The sequence below is a fragment of the Zea mays genome, chromosome 4 (assembly GCF_902167145.1).
Source record: "Zea mays cultivar B73 chromosome 4, Zm-B73-REFERENCE-NAM-5.0, whole genome shotgun sequence".
Classification (NCBI taxonomy): Eukaryota; Viridiplantae; Streptophyta; class Magnoliopsida; order Poales; family Poaceae; genus Zea; species Zea mays.
In genome coordinates, this window is record NC_050099.1 from 235,994,051 (window position 1) to 236,017,512 (window position 23,462).

Sequence of the window (23,462 nt, forward strand, 5' to 3'; positions counted from 1 at the left end):
CCGAGTACAAGAACCCTCGGAAGCCCCCCGGAGGTGCCAACCTTTTCGACAAGATGCTCAAGGAGTCGTGCCCCTATCACCAGGGGCCCATCAAGCACACCCTTGAGGAGTGCGTCATGCTTCGGCGCCACTTCCACAGGGCCGGGCCACCCGCGGAGGGTGGCAGGGCCCGCGACGACGACAAGAAGGAAGATCACCAGGCAGGAGTGTTCCCCGAGGTCCACGACTGCTTCATGATCTATGGTGGGCAAGCGGCGAATGCCTCGGCTCGGCACCGCAAGCAAGAGCGTCGGGAGGTCTGTTCAGTGAAGGTGGCGGCACCAGTCTACCTAGACTGGTCCGACAAGCCCATCACCTTCGACCAAGCCGACCATCCCGACCATGTGCCGAGCCCGGGGAAATACCCGATCGTCGTCGACCCCGTCATCGGCGACGTCAGGCTCACCAATGTCCTCATGGACGGAGGCAGCAGCCTCAACATCATCTACGTTGAGACCCTCGGGCTCCTGCGTGTCGATCTGTCCTCCGTCCGGGCAGGCGCTGCGCCCTTCCATGGGATCATTCCCGGGAAGCGCGCCCAGCCCCTCGGACAGCTCGACCTTCCCGTCTGCTTCGGAACACCCTCCAACTTCCGAAGGGAGACCCTGACGTTCGAGGTGGTTGGGTTCCGAGGAACCTACCACGCGGTACTGGGGAGGCCATGCTACGCGAAGTTCATGGCCGTCCCTAACTACACCTACCTGAAGCTCAAGATGCCGGGCCCCAAAAGGGTCATCATTGTCGGCCCCACGTACAAACACGCGTTCGAATGCGATGTGGAGTGCGTGGAGTACGCCGAGGCCCTCGCCGAGTCCGAGGCCCTCATTGCCGACCTGGAGAGCCTCTCTAAGGAGGTGCCAGACGTGAAGCGTCATGCCGGCAACTTCGAGCTAGCGGAGGCGGTTAAGTCCGTCCCCCTCGACCCCAGCAGTGACGCCTCCAAGCAAGCCCGGATCGGCTCCGAGCTCGGTCCCAAATAGGAAGCAGTGCTCGTCGACTTTCTCCGCGCGAACGCCGACTTCTTCGCGTGGAGTCCCTCGGACATGCCCGACATACCGAGGGATGTCGCCGAGCACTCGCTGGACATCCGAGCTGGAGCCCGACCCGTCAAGCAGCCTCTGCGCCGATTCGACGAGGAGAAGCGCAGAGCCATCGGCGAGGAGATCCACAAGCTAATGGCGGCAGGGTTCATCAAGGAGGTATTCCATCCCGAATGGCTTGCCAACCCTGTGCTTGTGAGAAAGAAAGGGGGGAAATGGCGGATGTGTGTAGACTACACTGGTCTCAACAAAGCATGTCCGAAGGTTCCCTACCCTCTGCCTCGCATCGACCAAATCGTGGATTCCACTGCTGGGTGCGAAACCCTGTCTTTCCTCGATGCCTACTCGGGGTATCACCAAATCAGGATGAAAGAGTCCGACCAGCTCGCGACTTCTTTCATCACACCCTTCGGCATGTACTGCTATGTCACCATGCCGTTCGGCTTGAGGAACGCGGGCGCGACGTACCAGCGGTGCATGAACCATGTGTTCGGTGAACACATTGGCCGCACGGTCGAGGCCTACGTCGATGACATCGTAGTCAAGACAACGAAAGCCTTCGACCTCCTTTCCGACCTTGAAGTGACATTCCGATGTCTCAAGGCGAAAGGCGTCAAGCTCAATCCCGAGAAGTGTGTCTTCGGGGTGCCCCGAGGCATGCTCTTGGGGTTCATCGTCTTCGAGCGGGGCATCGAAGCCAACCCGGAGAAGATCGCAGCCATTACCAGCATGGGGCCCATCAAGGACTTGAAAGGTGTACAGAGGGTCATGGGATGCCTCGCGGCTTTGAGCCGCTTCATCTCACGCCTCGGCGAAAGTGGTCTACCTCTGTACCGCCTCTTAAGGAAGGCCGAGTGCTTCACTTGGACCCCTGGGGCTGAGGAAGCCCTCGGGAACCTGAAGGCGCTCCTCACGAAGGCGCCTATCTTGGTACCCCCAGCTGCCGGAGAAGCCCTCTTGGTCTACGTCGCCGCGACCACTCAGGTGGTTAGCGCCGCGATTGTGGTTGAGAGGCAAGAAGAGGGGCATGCATTGCCCATTCAGAGGCCAGTCTACTTCGCCAGCGAGGTACTGTCCGAAACCAAGATCCGCTACCCACAAGTTCAGAAGCTGCTGTACGCGGTGATCCTAACGTGGCGGAAGCTGCGACACTACTTCGAGTCTCATCCGGTAACTGTGGTGTCATCCTTCCTCCTGGGGGAGATCATCCAGTGACGGGAGGCCTCGGGTAGGATTGCAAAGTGGGCGGTGGAAATCATGGGCGAGACAATCTCGTTCGCTCCTCGGAAGGCCATCAAGTCCCAGGTCTTGGCGGACATCGTAGCTGAATGGGTCGACACTCAGCTCCCGACAGCTCTGATCCAGCCGGAGCTCTGGACCATGTTCTTCGACGGGTTGCTGATGAAGACAGGAGCCGGCGCAGGCCTACTCTTCATCTCGCCCCTCGGGAAGCACCTACGCTACGTGCTACGCCTCCATTTCCCGGCGTCCAACAATGTGGCCGAGTATGAGGCTCTGGTCAACGGGTTGCGGATCGCCATCGAGCTAGGGGTCCGACGCCTCGACGCTCGCGGTGACTCATAGCTCGTCATCGACCAAGTCATGAAGAACTCCCACTGCCGCGACCCGAAGATGGAGGCCTACTGCGATGAGGTTCGACGCCTGGAAGACAAGTTCTACGAGCTCGAGCTCAACCACATCGCTCGGCGCTACAACGAGACTGCGGATGAGCTGGCTAAAATAGCCTCGGGGCGAACAACGGTTCCCCCGGACGTCTTCTCCCGAGATCTGCATCAGCCCTCCGTCAAGATCGACGACATGCCCGAGCCTGAGGCACCCTCGGCCCAGCCCGAGGTACCCTCAGCACAGTCCGAGGCGCCCTCGGCTCGGCTCGAGGCACCCTCGGTTCGGCCTGAGGTACCCTTGGCCCCTGTTGGGGGCCTTCGGCTTCCGAAGGTCCTCAAAAACATGATTTAACAATGTTTTCTAAGTGAAATGTGTGAGCAGGTATCTTCGGAATTGGGTTACGAGTATATAAGATTATGGTCAAGACGAAGCTTGAGTGGGACGGAAGACGATTGTGACGAAGGTGAAGATCATTACGAAGCTATGCGCAGATAAGCTTCGGCATGACAATAGAAAAGGGGAACCGACTTAAAGATGAAAAGCCGAATCAGACCCTAAAGAATTACTGTAGAGTTGTTGACAAATATAAAGGGCACTAATGTAATTTTACACGGGCTGCGTCCCGTGCCTATAAATAGATGAACAGTACTCACGTACTGTTCACGCTGACTTGGCATTTGCTTTTGGCGTCACACTTGTATTTTCACTCTTTCAAGCCGAAGGTACATTTGTAATTTAATATTATTATCTGTATAAATAAGATAAATGAAAATATATTAATAATAATGTTTATGAAAGATCATATTACTTTCTGTACTTTGTATAAATGTTCTTCACTTCTCATCATGGTCATGAAGGCATGTCTTTCATAACCTTCGTCCTAGATTCATTATATCCGAAGGGAAATAATGACCCAAAGGACGAAGGGCTTTAACATTTAACATTTTATGTTGCCTTGTTCTTGATTCATAGCATTTGAGAACAAGTCCCCAACATTGGCGCCCACCTCCGGTGAACTCACTTCCATTTCTTGAGCTTCGTCATGCCGTCGAAAAAAGTTTCAGCTGCAGGGGCTACCACTCTACAGCCGCTGGACCCTAATCAGGACGTCCTTTCCCTCCGAGAGGCCCGAAGCCAGAAAAGGAAGGTTGTTAGTCCAACACCTCCAGAGGATGACTTGGATCAAGAGATCCAAAACCTGGAGATCCTTCAGCAACAGGTGCAGCGCAAGAAGGAGAAGATGGCTCGCCTAGCCGACCTTCAGAGACAGATAGATGAAGCTTCTGAAGAAGTTCGTCACCTTGCTCAAGATGATCAGAGCCGAAGGCCTCCACGCAGAGAGCTCCATCAGGAAGGCTTCCACAATGAGGATGACTGGTATGAAGATTTCCATCATGGAAACTTTGCTTTCGATGATGCTTCTCCCCTCTCAACAGAATTGCAGGCTACACCATGGCCCCAGTCTTACAAGCCACCCCAACTCCCCATGTATGACGGTCATACAGACCCGAAGCAATTCTTGATGAGCTATGAGGCAACCATATCTTCGTATGGTGGCAACACTGCAGTCATGGCAAAATCTTTTGTCATGGCTGTCAAGAGCGTTGCTCAGACCTGGTACTCTTCTCTTCGGCCAGGGACAATCACTTCTTGGCAGAAGTTGAAGGATATGCTGATAACTAGCTTCCAAGGGTTTCAGACGAAGCCAGTCACTGCTCAAGGTTTATTTCAGTGTACCCAGGACCACGAAGAATACCTCCAGGCGTATGTCCGAAGGTTTCTGCGTCTGAGGGCACAAGCACCAACAGTGCCCAATGAAATTGTCATTGAGGCCATGATTAAAGGGCTTCGGCCGGGACCTTCAGCGCAGTACTTTGCCAGGAAGCCACCACAAACGTTGGAGAAGCTGCTCCAGAAGATGGACGAATACATTCGAGCTGACAACGACTTCCGCCAAAGAAGGGAGGAAGCATTCAGGTTCTCTGAAATGACCAGGGGCTTCGAAGGAAGATTTCACCCGAGGCACGTTAGGTCAATTCATAACTCTGCTCAAACTGATGATCGAGGGAGTCAGCAGCAAAGGCCACAATACTCTTCACAAGCTTCGGGCCAGCATCAAAGTTCTTTTCGGCCGCCAGCGCCAAGGGGCAGAGGCGCCAAGGGCTTCGGGGGAAGGTTTGGAGACCAGCCAAGAAAAATTTACTGCCTATTCTGTGGGGAAGACAAGGGCCATACCACCAGGATGTGCCACGTTACCATCCAAAAACAGAAGGAAATAGCAGAAGTAGCAGCGCAACAAAGTCAGCCGAAGCAGGTCATGCATACTGCTTCGTATCACTCGCCTTATATTCCAGAATACGTAGGCAACCACTCTGCAGCTTCTGTTGCTTCGGCGAGCCAACCCCAAGCATCTTGGCAGCAGTCTCCACCGCCGACCCAGCGAGGGCAGCAGCCAGAAGGGAGTCAGCACAATCACCTTCAGAGGGATTTCAGAAAGGAGTCTGAAGCTCGCACAGTCAATAGTACTGTGCCAGAGTCGAAGCACATTTATTGACAAATATCCTACCTCAACAGCAGTTCTTTCGCATCTTTTCATTCAGTATTACCTTTTTGTTAATAAGGAACAATTATGAAGAGTTTAAGTGTCTTTTATCGAATTTCAATTTCTTATAACACTTTTGTCTTTTACCATAATAAAAATATGTCTTTTCCATAGGTTTGAGTTGCCGAAGCATATGAATTTATGGTGGCTTGAAGGACCTTTGTATTATCAAAAATTTGATTTAACGAACACAGTACAAATCGTTCGAAACAGTAAAAAGTCGTTCCTAAGGGAGCGCAGTGTAAGTTTTCTAAACCTACAGCGAAAAATAAGCGCTGATTCCGCTGAAAGTAAAAGGCGAAGAAGCTCCTATGGGAGGCTTACAGCGAAAAATAAACGCTGATTCTGCTGAAAGTAAAAGGCGAAGAAGCTCCTAAGGGAGGCTTACAGCGAAAAGTCAACGCTGATATAAGAAGTGTGTGTGGCACAAATATCATTTTGTATAACATAGCATCATCACATCATTTCGCATAACATAAGCATCATACAGCATGCTGCATGAGGAACACAAAGCCTTTTGGAAAAGAGATACAGTGTTGATCTTCAGAGAATATTTCGGAAAAGAGAAAATTGTGCTAAGGCACAAGATAAATCGACACGAAGTGCAGCTTCACTAGAGAAGCAACACAAAACTTTTTTATAGCTTCGGAGAATATTGCGTGAAGCTTGGATATTCTTCATCAGAGAAGTAAGCAAATTCTTGAGATATAGAAAAGATTTTCTTCACGAAGCATGAAAAGAAGGGAAGGTGTTTTTTCGCCGAAGGCTCAAAAAATGGTATGTATGCAAAATTTCATGCATCGTAAAGAATTAAGCTATAAATAGATTATATATTACATTCAAAGTTACAATATATTACACATGTTACGTTCCAAATGTTTCTACAATAGCATTCAATCCTCTTTAAGCACTATTTCTGCAGCTTCATTCAATAGCTGGTCGACAACCTTGTCCATAATGGCTTCGGCCATTTTTCTAATTTCATCGTCCCCCTTCGGGTGGGGGCCCGGAGATGCCTCAGCAGGTTCTGAGGAAAGAGAAGATACGGCTATATTACTATTGCAAACCGCGAACAACGTCTGGAATTAAAAATTACAATATAATAAAAAACACTAATTAATACCTATTTGCCCTTCGGGCTCTGTACTTTTCTCGGCAGCTTCTGCTACTTTTCTAGCATCGTGGATGCCTTTTTCACTCTTTTGAATAATCTCTTGCGCCATTTCTCGGCCGCCGTTGTCCCAGATGTCAGTGAAGAATTTTCCGCCGACCATGCTTGCTTCGGCTGAGGGGTCTTTAATGTCTTCGGAGGACAAGGTAGCTTCGGACTGCGCTAAAGATTTTACATGCTCACAACCTTTTTTCTCCAAAACAGTAGCAATTCCTCTAGCACTTGAAAAAGCACATATGTCACTTCGGCCATTCAGAATTTCCTCGAAGGCTTCAGCTTCGTGACTGATCCATTTAATCGGATCTTCAGGATTGCCCCTTGAGAAATTCTCTTCGCTAGAAAATGCGCCAACGCTGGCGAAGCTGGATTTTATCTTCTTAACACATTCTATGGATTCAACATAGCATTTTCTCTGGGATGCACGAAGCTCTTTAACATTTATTTCCAAATGATCGGCCCATTGATCATTAAGCTCTCGTTTTGTCTCTTCAAGTATACGTTCTTCTTTAGCTCTAGCTAGCTATTTCTGGAGATCTTTAATTTCCCGCCTTTGGGCTTCAGCTTGGGCCTTTGAGGTAGCTTCGTCTTCTTTTATCTTGTCCACCAGTGTAACCAGAATTTTATCCTTTTCCAGAGCTTCGTTCCTCAGCTTAATGACCTCTGATCGTAGGTTGTTGAGAGCAATATTATAGCTCTCGTCTTCAGCATTCTTTTGCGCTCTTAACACGTTGCTTAGTATTAAACCCTATATGTAAAAGAGTTGGTATAAGAATAAAAGAATGATTTACAAGTTATAAAATTTCCAAACACGCAGTTCTCATACCTTCAGGCTATTGTATGCAAGGCTATCCGCAAGATCCTCCTTTGTCATAGCGCATAATCCAGCTTCAAGCTTCGAAAACCCCATACTCCTAGCCATCTCCCGGCAGACGGATAATTCTTTGTTGTCAGGAAGGCAGTATAGGAAGTCATCCTCGTCTGTTCCATTAAATACTAGTGCCCCCTTCGGGTATTTCAATTCTCTGGCATAGTGACTAGCCTCATAAATCTCTTCTTCAGATAGTTTTTTCCCTGAAGCATGACGCACAATGTAATCTTGTATTTTGGAAGATGCTTCGGGGGCAGCGGTATCAATTTCTTCAACCAAAGTAGGCTCTGACATTTTTATTCCTTCGGTTGCCTTTGCAATTTTTGTTTCTTCTGCTTCCAAAAGTGTTACTTTGGTTGGTTCTGAAGGCCCGGTTTCAACTCCAGTCTGTTGCTTCGGAGCTTCGGCAACTGATACTTCAGCAAGCGCCTCAGAAGTTTCAGCAGTCTTCTTTGGGGTTGTGCTTGGAAGTTTAATTGTTTCCAAAACATCTAACACATTAACCATTCTTTTTCTTTTTGGGGTCACTATTGGCCCCTTTTTAATTTTTGCTGCTTCAATTTCTTCAGAAGGACTTAAAATTTCTGATATTTTCAATTCCTCAGCTGATGTTTTCGCTTCTTCCGTTTTTGATTCTTCCATCTTTTCTATCGACGGCATTTCGGCCACTTCTTTGACTTCTGTCTGTAGGGTTGGCTCTTTAGCTTCGGTGGCCGAAGAGGTCTCACCGGCGAACTCAGGCACTGTGGCCAGTTCAATATAACGTGGCCGGTGTGTGAGAACTTTTACCCTTTTCCTCTTCGGCGCCGGCTCACTAGGAGCGGCTGAAGTAGTTTCCTTCGCAGAAGAAGTACTCTTTCTTTTTTGACCACACACTGGATAGTGGTAGTCGGGGTACACGAACCCAATGGCGTCAAACACTCGGTTCAGTCTCTTCTTTTTTCGGCCTCCGAAGGCTGCTGACAATGCAGTATCTTCGGCCTTTGAATATACCCCAAGTAGTTCATCACTTACAGTTTCAATGCTTTTTAACCAGTCATCATCTGGCTCAACGAATTTATCTCCAAACTTAAAAGTATACTTCAGCCTGACTAGTCCACCTTCGTCGGCCTCTTTAATAGTCTCCTGCGGCATCTCCCATTTTTCCGCAAGTGGCCATACTCTGAAGGCAATATGTTCTTGGACCAAGTCCCTCGTCCCAATAAAAGAGCAAACAACTCCGAAGGCTCTCTGGCATTCTTCGGCTAATGCATTCATTTCCACCTTCGGCCTCCGCAGGCTGAAGCGTTGCCAGATAGGACGCATAATGATCTTCTTTATATCTTCCCGTAATGTCAAGTCATTCTTCACGTAAAACCATTCCGTCATCCAGTCACCAGGTCACCTCTTTCGAAAGGTCGGCACTGGGCAGCTTGATCCAGACCGGGAGCCGAAGCTGTAGCACCCAAAATTGTTGTGATATTGTTCCTTACCCCAGGGTTTTGTCTCGTATATCAATTCGTGTATGTTGCAGAAACTTTTCGCAACAGGTTCCAGGCCTTGGCTTCTGACGGCCCACACGAAGATATTCATCCTTATGATTGCTTCGGGGGTAAGTTGGTGAAGGTAAATTTCAAATATCTTCAGCACCTCTACAACAAAGCTGCTTAGGGGAAATCGTAGTCCAGCTTTCAAGAAGCTTCGAAATATTACGACTTCATTTTCCTCAGGAGTTCGACAACTCTTCTCTCCTTCGTCGGCCCTCACGACGGACAAGTCCCGGAAATATCTTCCCCTCATGTTGACAAGATGATTTTCTTTAATACTTGATTTGCCGAAAATCGCATGGCTTGGTCGCGAGGGTCGATCTTCGGAGTCTTCACCTCCACTATCCACATCATAGTTGTCACTATCGCCAGTATCTTTAGATAAACCCTCCAAGATTGCTTTAGTAATCTTCTCTGTATTAGTCTTCGACATTGATTGAAGAAAACCCAGATGCATCTCCTCAGAAAGACTTAGTTTCGAATCACCCGAATCACCAACAACTTTTTTACCTTCAGACATCTTTGCAAACGCTGAAAAACGCTCTCTAAACCGAAGCTTTAAAAATTAAAAGGCCAAGAAAGTGGTGTTGCGTGCAGGCTAAATGTTGGGTGAGTAAAAACGGTTGGCAAGAGAGCGTACCAAATAACTCGGGATGAGTTCTTATTTATACGCCCAGAGCGTTGAAAACTGGAGGGTCCCGCTTGTCAAAGACTGATTGCTATTCTAGCAAAGGGAAGGTGTTTTTTCGGACCTTCGGCTTAAGGCCTTCGTCCATACCGCAATATGAATTTATCACTACAGCAAATTAATATTGCGAGGGGCTACTGTTGGGGGCCTTCGGCTTCCAAAGGTCCTCAAAAACATGATTTAACAATGTTTTCTAAGTGAAATGTGTGAGCAGGTATCTTCGGAATTGGGTTACGAGTATATAAGATTATGGTCAAGACGAAGCTTGAGTGGGACGGAAGACGATTGTGACGAAGGTGAAGATTATTACGAAGCTATGCGCAGATAAGCTTCGGCATGACAGTAGAAAAGGGGAACCGACTTAAAGATGAAAAGCCGAATCAGACCCTAAAGAATTACTGTAGAGTTGTTGACAAATATAAAGGGCACTAATGTAATTTTACACGGGCTGCGTCCCGTGCCTATAAATAGATGAACAGTACTCCCATACTGTTCACGCTGACTTGGCATTCGCTTTTGGCGTCACACTTGTATTTTCACTCTTTCAAGCCGAAGGTACATTTGTAATTTAATATTATTATCTGTATAAATAAGATAAATGAAAATATATTAATAATAATGTTTATGAAAGATCATATTACTTTCTGTATTTTGTATAAATGTTCTTCACTTCTCATCATGGTCATGAAGGCATGTCTTTCATAACCTTCGTCCTAGATTCATTATATCCAAAGGGAAATAATGACCCAAAGGACGAAGGGCTTTAACATTTAACATTTTATGTTGCCTTGTTCTTGATTCATAGCATTTGAGAACAAGTCCCCAACAGCCCCCGAGGGCGAGACGCTGCACGTCGGGGGGGAGCGAAGTGGGGTCACGCCTGATCAAAGCTGGCAGACCCCGTACCTGCAATATCTCCATCGAGGAGAGCTACCCTCCGACCGAGCCGAAGCTCGGCGGCTAGCGCGGCGCACCAAGTCGTTCGTCTTGCTGGGAGATGAGAAGGAGCTCTACCACCGCAGCCCCTCGGGCATCCTCCAGCGATGCATCTCCATCGCCGAAGGTCAGGAACTCCTACGAGAAATACACTCGGGGGCTTGCGGCCATCACGCGGTGCCTCGAGCCCTGGTCGGGAATGCTTTCCGACAAGGCTTCTATTGGCCGACGGCGGTGGCCGACGCCACTAGAATTGTCCGCACCTGCGAAGGGTGTCAATTCTACGCAAGGCAGACCCATCTGCCCGCTCAGGCTCTGCAGACGATACCCATCACCTGGCCTTTTGTTGTGTGGGGTCTGGACCTCATCGGCCCCTTGCAGAAGGCACTCGGGGGCTACACGCACCTGTTGGTCGCCATCGACAAATTCTCCAAGTGGATCGAGGTCCGACCCCTAAACAGCATCAGGTCCGAGCAGGCGGTGGCGTTCTTCACCAACATCATCCATCGCTTTGGGGTCCCGAACTCCATCATCACTGACAACAGCACCCAGTTCACCGGCAGAAAGTTCCTGGACTTCTGCGAGGATCACCACATCCGGGTGGACTGGGCCGCCGTGGCTCATCCCATGACGAATGGGCAAGTAGAGCGTGCCAACAGCATGATTCTACAAGGGCTCAAGCCTCGGATCTACAACGACCTCAACAAGTTCGGCAAGCGATGGATGAAGGAACTCCCCTCGGTGGTCTGGAGCCTGAGGACAACACTGAGCCGAGCCACGGGCTTAACGCCGTTCTTTTTAGTCTACGGGGCCGAGGCCGTCCTACCCACAGACCTAGAATACGACTCCCCGAGGACAAGGGCCTATGCCGACCAGAGCAACCAAGCTAGTCAAGAAGACTCGCTGGACCAGCTGGAAGAGGCTCAGGACAGGGCCTTACTGCACTCGGTGCGGTACCAGCAGTCCATGCGACGCTACCACGCCCGAGGGGTCCGGTCCCGAGACCTCCAGGTGGGCGACCTGGTGCTTCGGCTGCGACAAGACATCCGAGGGCGGCACAAGCTCATGCCCCCTTGGGAGGGGCCGTTCGTCATCGCCAAAGTTCTGAAACCCGGAACGTACAAGCTGGCCAACAGTCAAGGCGAGGTCTACAGCAACGCTTGGAACATTCAACAACTACGTCGCTTCTACCCTTAAGATGTTTTCAAGTTGTTCATATACCTCGCTCCCACGCAAAGTTTAGTCATCAAGGAAGGGTCAGCCTTGCCTCGGCAAAGCCCGACCCTCCCTCGGGGGCTAAAAGGGGGGAACCCCCTCTGCGTCGAATTTTTTCCTCGAAAAAAGATCCTTTCTGCCAGAATGTCTTTCGTGATTTTTGACTACTTCGAAAGTGGATCCTGAAAACGACGGAGTACACATAAGCAGCCAAGGCTGACCGAGCCGAGGGACTCCTACGCCTCCGGGATATGGATACCTCACTCATCACCTTCTGCGATAAGTAACTCACGTTCGGATAAGCGATCCCGCGAACCGAACAAGTCTTCACGTTCGGAAGCTCTTCTGCCGAAGCGATTCTTCGAGCCTTCTCGACTGCGTCGGTAACAGAACCCAAAGGACGGGTAATAGTGCGCGTAAGCGGCAAGGCCGACCGAGCCGAGGGACTCCTACGCCTCCGGGATACGGATACCTCACTCATCACCTTTCGTGAGAAGCAACTCTCGCTCGCACAAGCGATTCCGTTACCGACAAAAAGGTCCAGATACTCGAAACAAGAGGAAAAGAGACACAGCTTTACAACATAGCAAGGGTGTGTTTTGGCCTCGGCGGCCGCAGGAAACCCACGCTACAAGATAATCCGATCCTGCAGGCTCGGATCTTGGCGGCTAGAGGGAGCAGCAGCACCCTCGGCGTCAGCAACATCTTCGGCGAGGCCCGACCTAGCCTCGGACGGCGACGCGGTCCGAAGATCTCCACTCTGAAGGACGGCGTCATCACCAAGCCCGGGCCGTCGCCGCCAGGGTCTTCTCCGAGAATCCGGCTCGGGCAGGCGGCTCGGCTGGCCACCCCCGAGGCCTCGGCCAGCTATCCCCCGAGGACGTCAGCCCGACCCGAGGCCTCGGCAGGTCAATCCCGGCGTCGGTCCCACTAACGGACGGCCCGGCCAGGCTCCGGCCGACCAGGTCTTCTCACCGAGCCAACTCTGCCTCCGTTCGCGCTGACACCGCTACCCCTAGCCTCGGCTCATCGAAGAGCGGCCGAGGGGTACCTTTAACTGAGCAAGAGAAGCCTCGGGCAACAAGGCTGACCGAGCCGAGGGACTCCTACGCCTCCGGGATACGGATACCTCACTCGTCACCTTTACACGGGGCGACTCACGCTTGGTGAAGCGGTTCAGACAACCAACAGGCGAGTCTTAGTGCTCGAAAATGAGGAAAAAACACGGCTCCGTGCCAAAATTACATACATGTTCAGGCCCCGAAAGCCGCAATGAACAAAACACTGGCATTCGAAGTGCCATTACAAACGGAACTCCGGTTCCACCTCCGCAGGTACGAACAACCCCACTCGATGAGGGGGGGGGGGGCTGCGGAGCAACAGAAGACTGACGGACGGCTCACCGTCGCCCGCTCCAGCAGCAGCGACAACGACCCCCTCTACGGGTGGCCGAACTGCAGCAGCGATGGCCTCAGGGCGAACGCCGCTGCAACCCTGCCCTCGCCCACGCCAACGCTCGAGGGGCGAGGACAAGTACAAAGGGCCGGAGGCCCGAAGCGCGGATGGTGGCGGTGATCCCGTCGGCGACGGGGACTTCTCGAGCCGCCTCCGCCTCGGCACCGACGACAGGGGCCGTCAGCCCGCCGGCAGATCCCCACTCGGATCCTCCCGGACGAGCGGGGCACCGACCTCCGCGCGGAGGCACCGTACCGGTGCAAAGGCAGGACCGCCCCAGAACACGAACGCCGCCCTAGCAGCGCGCGACATCTTGGGCGGTCCTCCCGTGCACACGGCGCGGCAGCCGCCTTCCGGCAGGAGGGGCACCGGGAGCCAAGCCGACGAGCCCGACGCGCTGGGGCTGACGACGCCTGCCGTCGACCGGCCCCGCGTTGTCGAAGTCCGACCCGCCCGCAGGGCTAGTGAGCGCCCTCTCCCTCGGACGCCGCTGGAGAGGCTGACCCACGAACCCGCGCGGGAGGTAGAGCTCCGGCTCAGCCCGGCCTCCACCCCAGCAAGGATGATGAACATCCTTGAAGCTGAGGGTGGGGCCAAGATCACAACCCAGCTCGCTCCTCCCCATCCAGGGGCTAGTGGTCACCGTCTTGGGTGACCCCCGGCGAGGGGGAGCAGCCGGGCTGGCTGATGAAAATCCTTGAAGCCGAACGATGGCTGAAAGGTACCAACTCTCACGGAGTTGCGTTCCTCCAACGACGAGGCGGAAAGACGGCGGATATCCCCCATCCGGGGGCTTGGAAGGTGGAAAGACACGATGCATAAGGGAGCGCGAAGACATGGTCGCCTTCCAAGGGGGTCACCCTCCTTTTAAAGGCGGCTCTCCCTACTTGCGTCCCCAGCCGTCATGGGCTGAGTCTTCTCCAACACACTCCAAGGTCCTCCCCTACGGCGCGGGGGCTGGGTCCCACACGTCATGCAAGCCGGCTCGGAGCAGAAGAAGCCAAACCGCCATGCACGATGCGTACAACCGCCCAGCGGTTACAAGCGACTCTCCACTTTTGCCCAGACCAACAGGCGAAAGGGGCGGGCAGCCATGCAGGCGACATGCAACCGCGCCAAGTGGGCGCACTTCTCCGACTCCCAACACGCCCAGCATGGAGGCCCGGGTCCACGCGTCATGCAACCGGCGCGACGAATGCTTCGTGCATGCAACTGCACCGCCACTTGCGCCACCACCGCGCCTCCTCGACTGCGGAACCAATACCGCGACTCGAGGCGACCCAGCGCACGGCCCAGCAGCGCCAGCCTGGCGTGACGGTCAATGCGGCCAAATATGGGCCGGCAGTAATGGCGGTGGCAGGCGGGCAGGAGCAGCGGTCACGTCGACAGGCAAGCCTACGTCCCATCCAGGGGCGACGAGAGAACCCTCTCTCACGGTGTGAAGACAACGCGCCCGTGTTCCGTTCCTCGAACGGCTCGCGCACGCGCAACGGCCGTCCCGCCAACCACTCGCCCCGTCGCATTAACTCCGCGGCGGGACAGGCGGCGCCCCTGGCAGGAGAAGCGGGCGACGCTTCGCCTTCGCCATAATGACCGCGTCAAAAAAGGTACGCCGCGTCGTTCGATTTCATATCCTTTTCCTTTTTTCCTCTTTCTCTCTCTTGCAACAGGGACTGGGAAAGGGGGATACCCCGAAAAGGATCCTTCCCCGTGAAGGAACCAGGCTCCGAGCCTCCCTACTGATCAGAGGTTCGAAGGCTGGCCCCTCGGAAGGGTTCGACAGCCGCCTCAGATCGCGTGGGCTCTACACCCACTACTGGTCAGAGGTTCAAAGGCCGGCCCCTCGGAAGGGTTCAACGGCCGCCTCAGGCTACTCGGGCTCCGCGCCCACTACTGATCAGGGGTTCGAAGGCTGGCCCCCGAAGGGTTCACAGCCGCCTCAGACGCCGAGCGAGGGATGACCATGGGTACGTTCAATACATAACCGAGGCTCGGGCTACGCTCCCAAGGTACCCTAGGACATTTCCGAGACCAGCGGGAACGATCTTGTAACGGAATCCCATCAGAGGGAGGCATCGAGCCCTCGGACCCCGTCGCCAGGGGACCGGGTCCGGTAGATCACCCGCAGGTACTTTTGGGCGTGCCTCTGGGCCCCTAGCCGACCCCTAACGAATGGGGCACGGACGTCCACTCGGATTACCCGCCTGCAGCTCACCGGAGACACCATGTTCGGCGCCCATCGAGGGCAACATGGCGCTTTCCCCCCCCCCCCTCCTTCTTGCGGAAAGGCGACGCAGGGGCGTATGTAAAAAAGTCGAGTCTGTCCCTGATCGTCCTCTCGCCCTGTGCAGAGGCTCGGGGGCTGCTCTCGCAAACCCGGCTCCGGCCGAACCGTTGACAGCGTCAACATACCAGCCCGAGAACTTGGGACCCGACCGTACACCCGGGCTACGGCCAGCTCGCATGAGGGACGACCAGATCAGCCGAAGCATTACGCGAGGCATTAAGACCTCGGAGGAGTGAAACCACTCCTCCGAGGCCTCGGGGGCTACACCCGGCGGGTGCGCTCGCGCGCACCCACCGGAACAAAACGCAACCGAGAAAGGCTGGTCCCCTTGCAAAAAAGTGCGACGAAAGCCTCCAAGCGAGTGCTAACACTCCCTTCGAGACTCGGGGGCTACTGTCGGGGACCATAATTAGGGGTACCCTCAAGGCTCCTAATTCTCAGCTGGTAACCCCCATTAGCATAAAGCTGCAAAGGCCTGATGGGTGCGATTAAGTCAGGGATCAGTCCATACGAGGGACTCGATCGCGCCTCGCCCGAGCCTGGCCTCAGACAAGGGCAGCCGACCCCGGAGGATCTCTGTCTCGCCCGAGGCCCCCCTCCAGCGGCGAACGTGTTCCCGGCTCGCCCGAGGCCCTGTCTTCGCCAAGAAGCAACCCTGACCAAATCGCCGCACCGACCGACCAAGTCGCAGGAGCATTTAATGCAAAGGTGGCCTGACACCTTTATCCTGATGCGTGCCCCCCAACCGACAGAGCCGAAGTGACCGCCGTCACTTCGCCGCTCCACTGACCGGCCTGACAGAAAGACAGCGCCGCCTGCGCCGCTCCGACTGCGGTGCCACTTGACAGAGTGAGGCTGACAGGCAGTCAGGCCCGGCCGCAGGCACCATAGGAAACTCCGCTCTGCCCGGCCCAGGGCTCGGACTTGGGCTCAGCCCCAGAAGACGGCGAACTCCGCTCCGCCCGACTCAGGGCTCGGACTCGGGCTAAGCCCCGGAAGACGGCGAACTCCGCACCGCCCGACCCAGGGCTCGGACTTGGGCTCGGCCCCAGAAGACGGCGAACTCCGCACCGCCCGACCCAGGGCTCGGACTTGGGCTCGGCCCCAGAAGACGGCGAACTCCGCACCGCCCGACCTAGGGCTCGGACTTGGGCTCGGCCCCAGAAGACGACGAACTCCGCACCGCCCGACCCAGGGCTCGGACTTGGGCTCAGCCCCAGAAGACGACGAACTCCGCTTCGCCCGACCCCAGGGCTCGGACTACGCCCTGACCTCAGCCGACGGTCTCCGCCTCGCCCGACCCAGGGGCTCGGACTCGACCTCGGCCACGGAAGACAGACTCGACCTCGGCTTCGGAGGAGCTTCCACATCGCCCAACCCAGGGCGCAGACCAGCCACGTCGACAGGAGGCGCCATCATCACCCTACCCCGAGCTGACTCGGGCCACGGGGGACAAGACCGACGTCCCATCTGGCTCGCTCCGCCAGATAGGCAATGATGGCGCCCCGCATACTCTGTGACGACGGCGGCTCTCAGCCCCCTTACGGAAGCAAGAGGACGTCAGCAAGGACTCAACAGCTCCGACAGCTGTCCCTCCGCCAGGCTCCATCGCTCCTCCGACGACCACGACATCACACCAGCTGGGTGCCAAAATCTCTCCGGCTGCCACAACGGCATGTACTTAGGGCGCTAGCTCTCCTCCGCTAGACACGTAGCACTCTGCTACACCCCCCATTGTACACCTGGATCCTCTCCTTACGCCTATAAAAGGAAGGACCAGGGCCCTCTTAGAGAGGGTTGGCCGCGCGGGGACGAGGACGAGACGGGCGCTCGCGTGAGGCCGCTCGCTCCCTCTCCTGTGTGGACGCTTGTAACCCCCTACTGCAGGCGCACCTGACCTGGGCGCGGAACGAACACGAAGGCCGGGGGATTCCCACCTCTCTCACGCCGGTCTCCGGCCACCTCGCTTCCCCCCTTCGCGCTCGGCCTCGCGCTCGACCCATCTGGGCTGGGGCACGCGGCGACATTCACTCGTCGGCCTAGGGACCCCCCGGTCTCGAAACGCCGACACCGAGTGTTAGGTCTTGACACTCGGTAAAGTAGCTTCTTTGCCGAGTGTTAGTCAACACTCGGTAAACCGTGATTTGCCGAGTGCCATCCTTGGACACTCGGCAAAATATTTTTTTATTTTTTTATTTTATCAACTAAAATTTTGTGGGATGTTTCTACACTATGTAGACTTAAATGTTTCATTTTGACACAATTATAAAAGTGTTTGTTATAACTGTTAGATTTAGTTCGTTTAATTGAATTTCTTCGGATAATTCATATTTGAACTGCAAGTCACTCAAAAAATGGAAAACTGTGAATGCAAAAATGATATTCATGTTAGGTAATACAAGTTACGACCGATTTCAGAAGCAGACCAAAATTTTCAAGCACCATGCTCACTAAACATGATCGTGAGCTTGCCATCAAGTTGTTTAAAAATTGTATAAAACACAAACAAAGTCAGAAAATCATGAAACTTGTCCACGTGTCATGATATAATATGTAGAGGTTGTGATAAAAATTTAAGAATATTTCGAGAAAGTTGTGATGTACTATGTGTAGTAACCTAGCCAGTCTACATAGAAACTCCATGATTTCATGTGTAGGCCACTTAGGTGACACACACATAAAACTCTATGATTTCATGCGTAGGTGCTTTGCCGAGTGTACAGGTCATAACACTCGGTAAAGATGGCACACCTGGACACCGGTAAAGCTTTTTTGCCGAGTGTTATGGCATCGGCACTCGGCAAAGAAGCAACCTTTGCCGAGTGTCTCCTAGTGCACTCGGCAAAGGTGCTGACAAAGGGGTTCGCTGCGCGACCTTGTTGCCGAGTGCTAGTTCGGCGGACACTCGACAAAGAGGGAAACTCTTTGTCGAGTCTCACCTAATACGCTCGACAAAGGGATACTCTTTGCTGAGTGTCACCTAGTACACTCGGCAAAGGCTCTGTCGCCGTTACCAGCCGTCATGACGGCGATATTTCTTTGTCGAGTACCTAGTGACACTCGGCAAAGTCTTTGTCGAGTGCCGTATAAAAGGTACTCGGCAAAGAAGTCGTTGCCGATGTACAGTTCATCGAGCTTTCTTTATCGAGTGTCACACTCGGCAAAGTATTCGCCGAGTGTTTTACAGGCTTTGCCGAGTATTTTAGACACTCGGCAAAGCAGCTGATTCCGATAGTGAACCACACACAGATCAACAGAATCAATAATTATAGGACTCCTTGTTTGACATAAAATTTTGTTGGGCCTTAAAACCATTAAACTTGGGTTCTATTTTAAATTTTAGGACTCCCCCTCTCTTAAAAAATTACGTGATTTAAGTCTCTAAGAGAGTCCTATAATTTAAGTTTTCAATTATAGTTTCTTTACGCCTGATTTGGAAACTTAAATCTCTTCCGTGATTCTCGGTGATTGAGGAGAAAATTAGGTTAATTTTTTTTCTCAATACTTATTTGGGAGCAAGACTACCGGAGTAGATTGAAGGGGCTCAAATGGTCGAAAATATCGAAGGAGATTTAAGTTTCTAAACTAGCCCTAAATATAGGAATGTTCAAAGTTGTTGGCGCTCATAGGATATGGAAGATAGTAGATCTATTTTTGCTTCTTGCCGATTAGGGATTGATATAATCTCTAAAGATATGCAAGTTAGAGAAGACTAAACAAATGAAAGCTCTACTGTGTTCCTTTGGAGACGGTGGTCGGCAAGGAATAAAAGTAGACGAAGGTGAGTGCGATTTGCTGTTGAAATTCAAAGTTCAGTCTCCTATTTCCTAACTGAATTTGAGAAGCTTCAAGACAATGATAATGAAGTCCACAGTATTGCGAAACATAGATTTATATTAATGGGCCATCTGATTCCAAATCTAAAATAGTTACGGGTTTCAAGGAGAAGCGGTCATAATTAATTGCATAGCATATACTCTCAACTAGTAAGGCTGTCTAGAATTGATGAGCTCCTGCAATAGAGAAAGCTAGCCAAGCAATTAAAGCCTGAAGTTGAAGTTTTTTAATATTACAGTTTTGGACGCACTTTAAAATCCTAGGTTGCATGTTTCTAGGCAACCAGTCTCTACGGGTGTATTGATTGCTCCCAACGTTTGATTGAAAGCCTGTATGTGGATGACCATACCTGTATTGTGTGGATACAGTATAGACTAAGGCCCCGTTTCAATCTCACGGGATAAACTTTAGCTTCCTGCTAAAATTTAGCTATATGAATTGAAGTGCTAAAGTTTAGCTTCAATTACTGTCATTAGCTCTCATGTTTAGATTATAAATGACTAAAAGTAGCTAAAAAAGCTGCTAAAGTTTATCTCACGAGATTGAAACAGGGTCTAAATTAAAGATTTTCGGTTACACGGAGAAAAAACATGTTTGTAGAGAGACAGGCTCACGTGGGCCATATGCGGGTTGCGCCACCAACCAATCATGTGGTAGCGAATGGAAACAGATAACTGATTCATAGCCGAAGTAAACCAATGAAAAGAAAATTATTTCACAGCTGTTTTAAGGGAGACAGCAGACAAGGATAGATGATAGCCTTTATACTCGTTTTAACCAAGTAGCTTACATCACTTAACCCAAACCGTAAAAATATTTGACCCGATCACCAACAAAAAAATAGCCAAAAACCATCAACGCATCAGTGATTTTCTTAACAAAACCCCATCAGCTTGCATCTACTTGGTAACTAAGAGCATCTCCAACGATATGCTCAAATTAGTCTCTAGATAACTTACCGATTCGGAGCACCTTAAAGTCTCTTCCTATAGAATGAGATATAGGTTGCTACGAGGAGGAAGACGATCCTGCGCTATCACGAATCGTACGGAGCAATGCAATGCAGGGAAGGAGCCCTGCTGCCGGGTCACAAACCGTCCAGCCTAAAGTCATGGATCATCCGCGCCGCCGTAAAGGACGCTGACAGCCCGTACATTCCAGTGTTTGGTGACCAAATCGGCGTCAACATATCTTAATTTTTAGAGTGTTAATGTGAGTGATCAGATCCGCGTCAACATATCTTAATTTTTAGAGTATTAATGTGAGACATCTCGTGGGAAATGTTCTAATAGATGATGGTAAAAGTTTGACACAGTTTATATCCATTCAGCATTTCAGCAGCACCATCCACTTGGATGGCGTCTGCAATAATGAGCAGACTGCCAGACTGTCTCCATACTCTTCCGATCCAAGCAGCAACGACAAGTTGGCAATCACGCACGTCTCTCGTGCTTCTGCTTGCATCACGGCGCTGTAACCTGCCTGGGCGATCCATCCATGGCGTCGTTAGCCACCAGCACGCCCGCCGCCGCCGCCGGGCCACGCCCACGCCCAGACCGGCCGCACGTCGTGCTTGTGCCCAGCCCCGGCGTAGGCCACCTCATGCCGATGGCCGAGCTGGCGCGACGCCTCGTGTCGCACCACGCCCTCGCGGCCACGCTTGTCACCTTCAACCTCTCCGGGGACCCTGACGCGAAGTCCGCTGCCGTTCTGTCCTCCCTCCGCGCAGCAAACGTTTCCACCGCCACGCTCCCTGCAGTCCCCCTCGACGACCTCCCCGACGATGCCAGCATCGAGACCGTGCTCTTCGAGGTGATCGGCCGCTCCATCCCACACCTTCGCGCTTTTCTCCGCGACGTTGGCAGCACCGCCGGCGCCCCGCTAGCCGCGCTGGTGCCTGACTTCTTCGCCACCGCGGCGCTGCCCCTCGCCTCCGAGCTCGGCGTCCCGGCGTACATCTTCTTCCCCTCCAACCTCAGCGCGCTCTCCGTCATGCGAAGCGCCGTGGAGCTCCACGACGGCGCCGGCGCCGGCGAGTATCGCGACCTCCCAGACCCTCTCCCGCTTCCCGGGGGCGTGTCGCTACGCCGCGAGGACTTGCCGAGTGGGTTCCGAGACAGCAAGGAATCGACCTACGCGCAACTCATCGACGCGGGCCGTCAGTACCGAACCGCTGCCGGCATCTTGGCGAACGCTTTCTACGAGATGGATCCGGCGACCGTGGAGGAGTTTAAGAAGGCGGCTGAGCAAGGTAGGTTCCCGCCGGCTTATCCGGTGGGCCCGTTCGTCCGGTCAAGCTCCGATGAAGGCTCCGTATCGTCGCCGTGTATAGAGTGGCTGGATCTGCAGCCGACGGGATCCGTGGTGTACGTTTCCTTCGGGAGCGCAGGCACGCTGTCCGTGGAGCAGACGGCCGAGCTCGCCGCCGGGCTGGAGAACAGCGGGCACAGGTTTCTCTGGATCGTGCGCATGTCAAGCCTGAACGGCGAGCACTCCGACGACATGGGCCGGAATTACTGTGACGGTGGCGACGAGAACGATCCCTTGGCATGGCTTCCGGAGGGGTTCTTGGAGAGGACCCGCGGGCGTGGCCTCGCCGTGTCGTCGTGGGCGCCGCAGGTACGCGTGCTGTCCCACCCGGCGACGGCCGCCTTCGTGTCCCACTGCGGCTGGAACTCGACGCTGGAGAGCATCTCGTCCGGCGTGCCGATGGTGGCGTGGCCGCTGTTCGCGGAGCAGCGGGTAAACGCCGTGGACCTGTCGGAGAAAGTGGGTGTGGCGCTGCGGCTGGGCGTCCGCCCGGACGACGGGCTGGTCGGGCGCGAGGAGATCGCGGCGGTGGTAAGGGAGCTGATGGAGGGGGAGGACGGGCGCGCCGTGCGGCGCCGGACGGGGGACCTGCAGCAGGCGGCTGACCTGGCGTGGGCGTCCGATGGCTCGTCGCGCCGGGCGTTGGAGGAGGTCGTCAGCAGATGGAAAGCGGGGGCTATTCGCAGAGCGGCGGTATAACCTGGTGGATTTGCTTGCTTTTCTCTTGGATTTTGTTAAGAAAATAATAACACTTCTGCTATATTTCAGCTGATGATATCAGGCAGCACACTTGTCTAATAATTATATGATTTATCTTTACATCATACTAACATATTTAATATTTTTCTCTAACAATATGAACCTTGTAAATTGTTAATGGTCAACAAGTTTAAAATAATTTAACCCAAACGATTTTTTTCATAAAGGATAAAGAAAAACTACGTCGTCCGAAGAAATCTATTTATGGATTAAAATAAGCGTCGAGACAGGGTTATATCAAGTTTATAAGACAATTAGCAACTTTAGATCTAAGGAAGCTGTTCCGAAGCGCTTCTTTTTGCAGTGGCTGCAACAACTCTATTGTTGGGATCATGCTTCGTCGCCGAAGGTCCTATGGAAAGAAACAGCTTCGGCTGAAGCTGCTTGTACGTGATGCCGAAGGTACCATTCATGAAGCTTCGGTATTACAACATATTCGAAGATAAAGGGTCGAACCGACTTAAAGATAGAATGACCTTTTAGTCCATAAGGGTCTGAGTCAACGTTGTAAACTTTTTATGAGGGGCATGATTATAATTCCTCACAGACTGTGTCCTGTGCCTATAAATAGTGAACAGTATTCCTTTACTGTTCACGCATTCCTGTAATTGCAAACGCATCACTCGGGAATTTTTACTTGTCAAGGCAAAGGTATAAACGTACCTAAACATTATGTTCAAACATCTTAAATTCATATAATAAGATATGCGAATGATGTCATTTATTTCTGATATATTTATCTTTAATGCTTCACATTTTATATTACTTTGTATTATTTTTGTAAGTTTAATTACGAAGGTGAAACCTTCGTAACATTCTGCTCGTGATCTTCGTCCGAAGTTCATTAGATCCTTGGGGAGATAATGCTTCAGCGGACGAAGGGCATTGATATTTAATATTTTATGTTGCCTTGTTCTTAATTCATAGCATTTGAGAACAAGTTCCCAACATTGGCGCCCACCTCCGGTGAACTCACTTCCACTTTCCTGAGACAATGGCTTCGTTCAAGAACCAAGCTGGAACTGCTTCGGCTCCGAAGCTGATTCTCTCGATAATAGGCGGTTCATGCTCAGAGCCGGCTAACAAGAAACAGAAGAAGGAGG

General features: G+C 52.4%; 1 protein-coding gene across 2 annotated transcripts; it reads left to right on the forward strand.

The window, feature by feature from the left end:
* The first annotated feature begins 20,534 nt into the window (after nt 1–20,534).
* On the forward strand, nt 20,535–23,040 carry LOC100383065 (UDP-glycosyltransferase 72B1). Of its 2 annotated transcripts, XM_020551676.3 has the most exons (2): nt 20,535–22,293; nt 22,664–23,040. In XM_020551676.3, exons 1-2 carry the CDS (start codon nt 20,788–20,790, stop codon nt 22,751–22,753), a joined length of 1,596 nt encoding a protein of 531 aa, XP_020407265.1. In that variant the 5' UTR covers nt 20,535–20,787; the 3' UTR covers nt 22,754–23,040. The 2 variants fall into 2 exon arrangements, with proteins under 2 accessions (XP_020407265.1, NP_001169210.1); NM_001175739.1 differs by lacking the exon at nt 22,664–23,040 and having other exon boundaries at nt 20,727–22,366.
* Nucleotides 23,041–23,462: the final 422 nt, after the last annotated feature.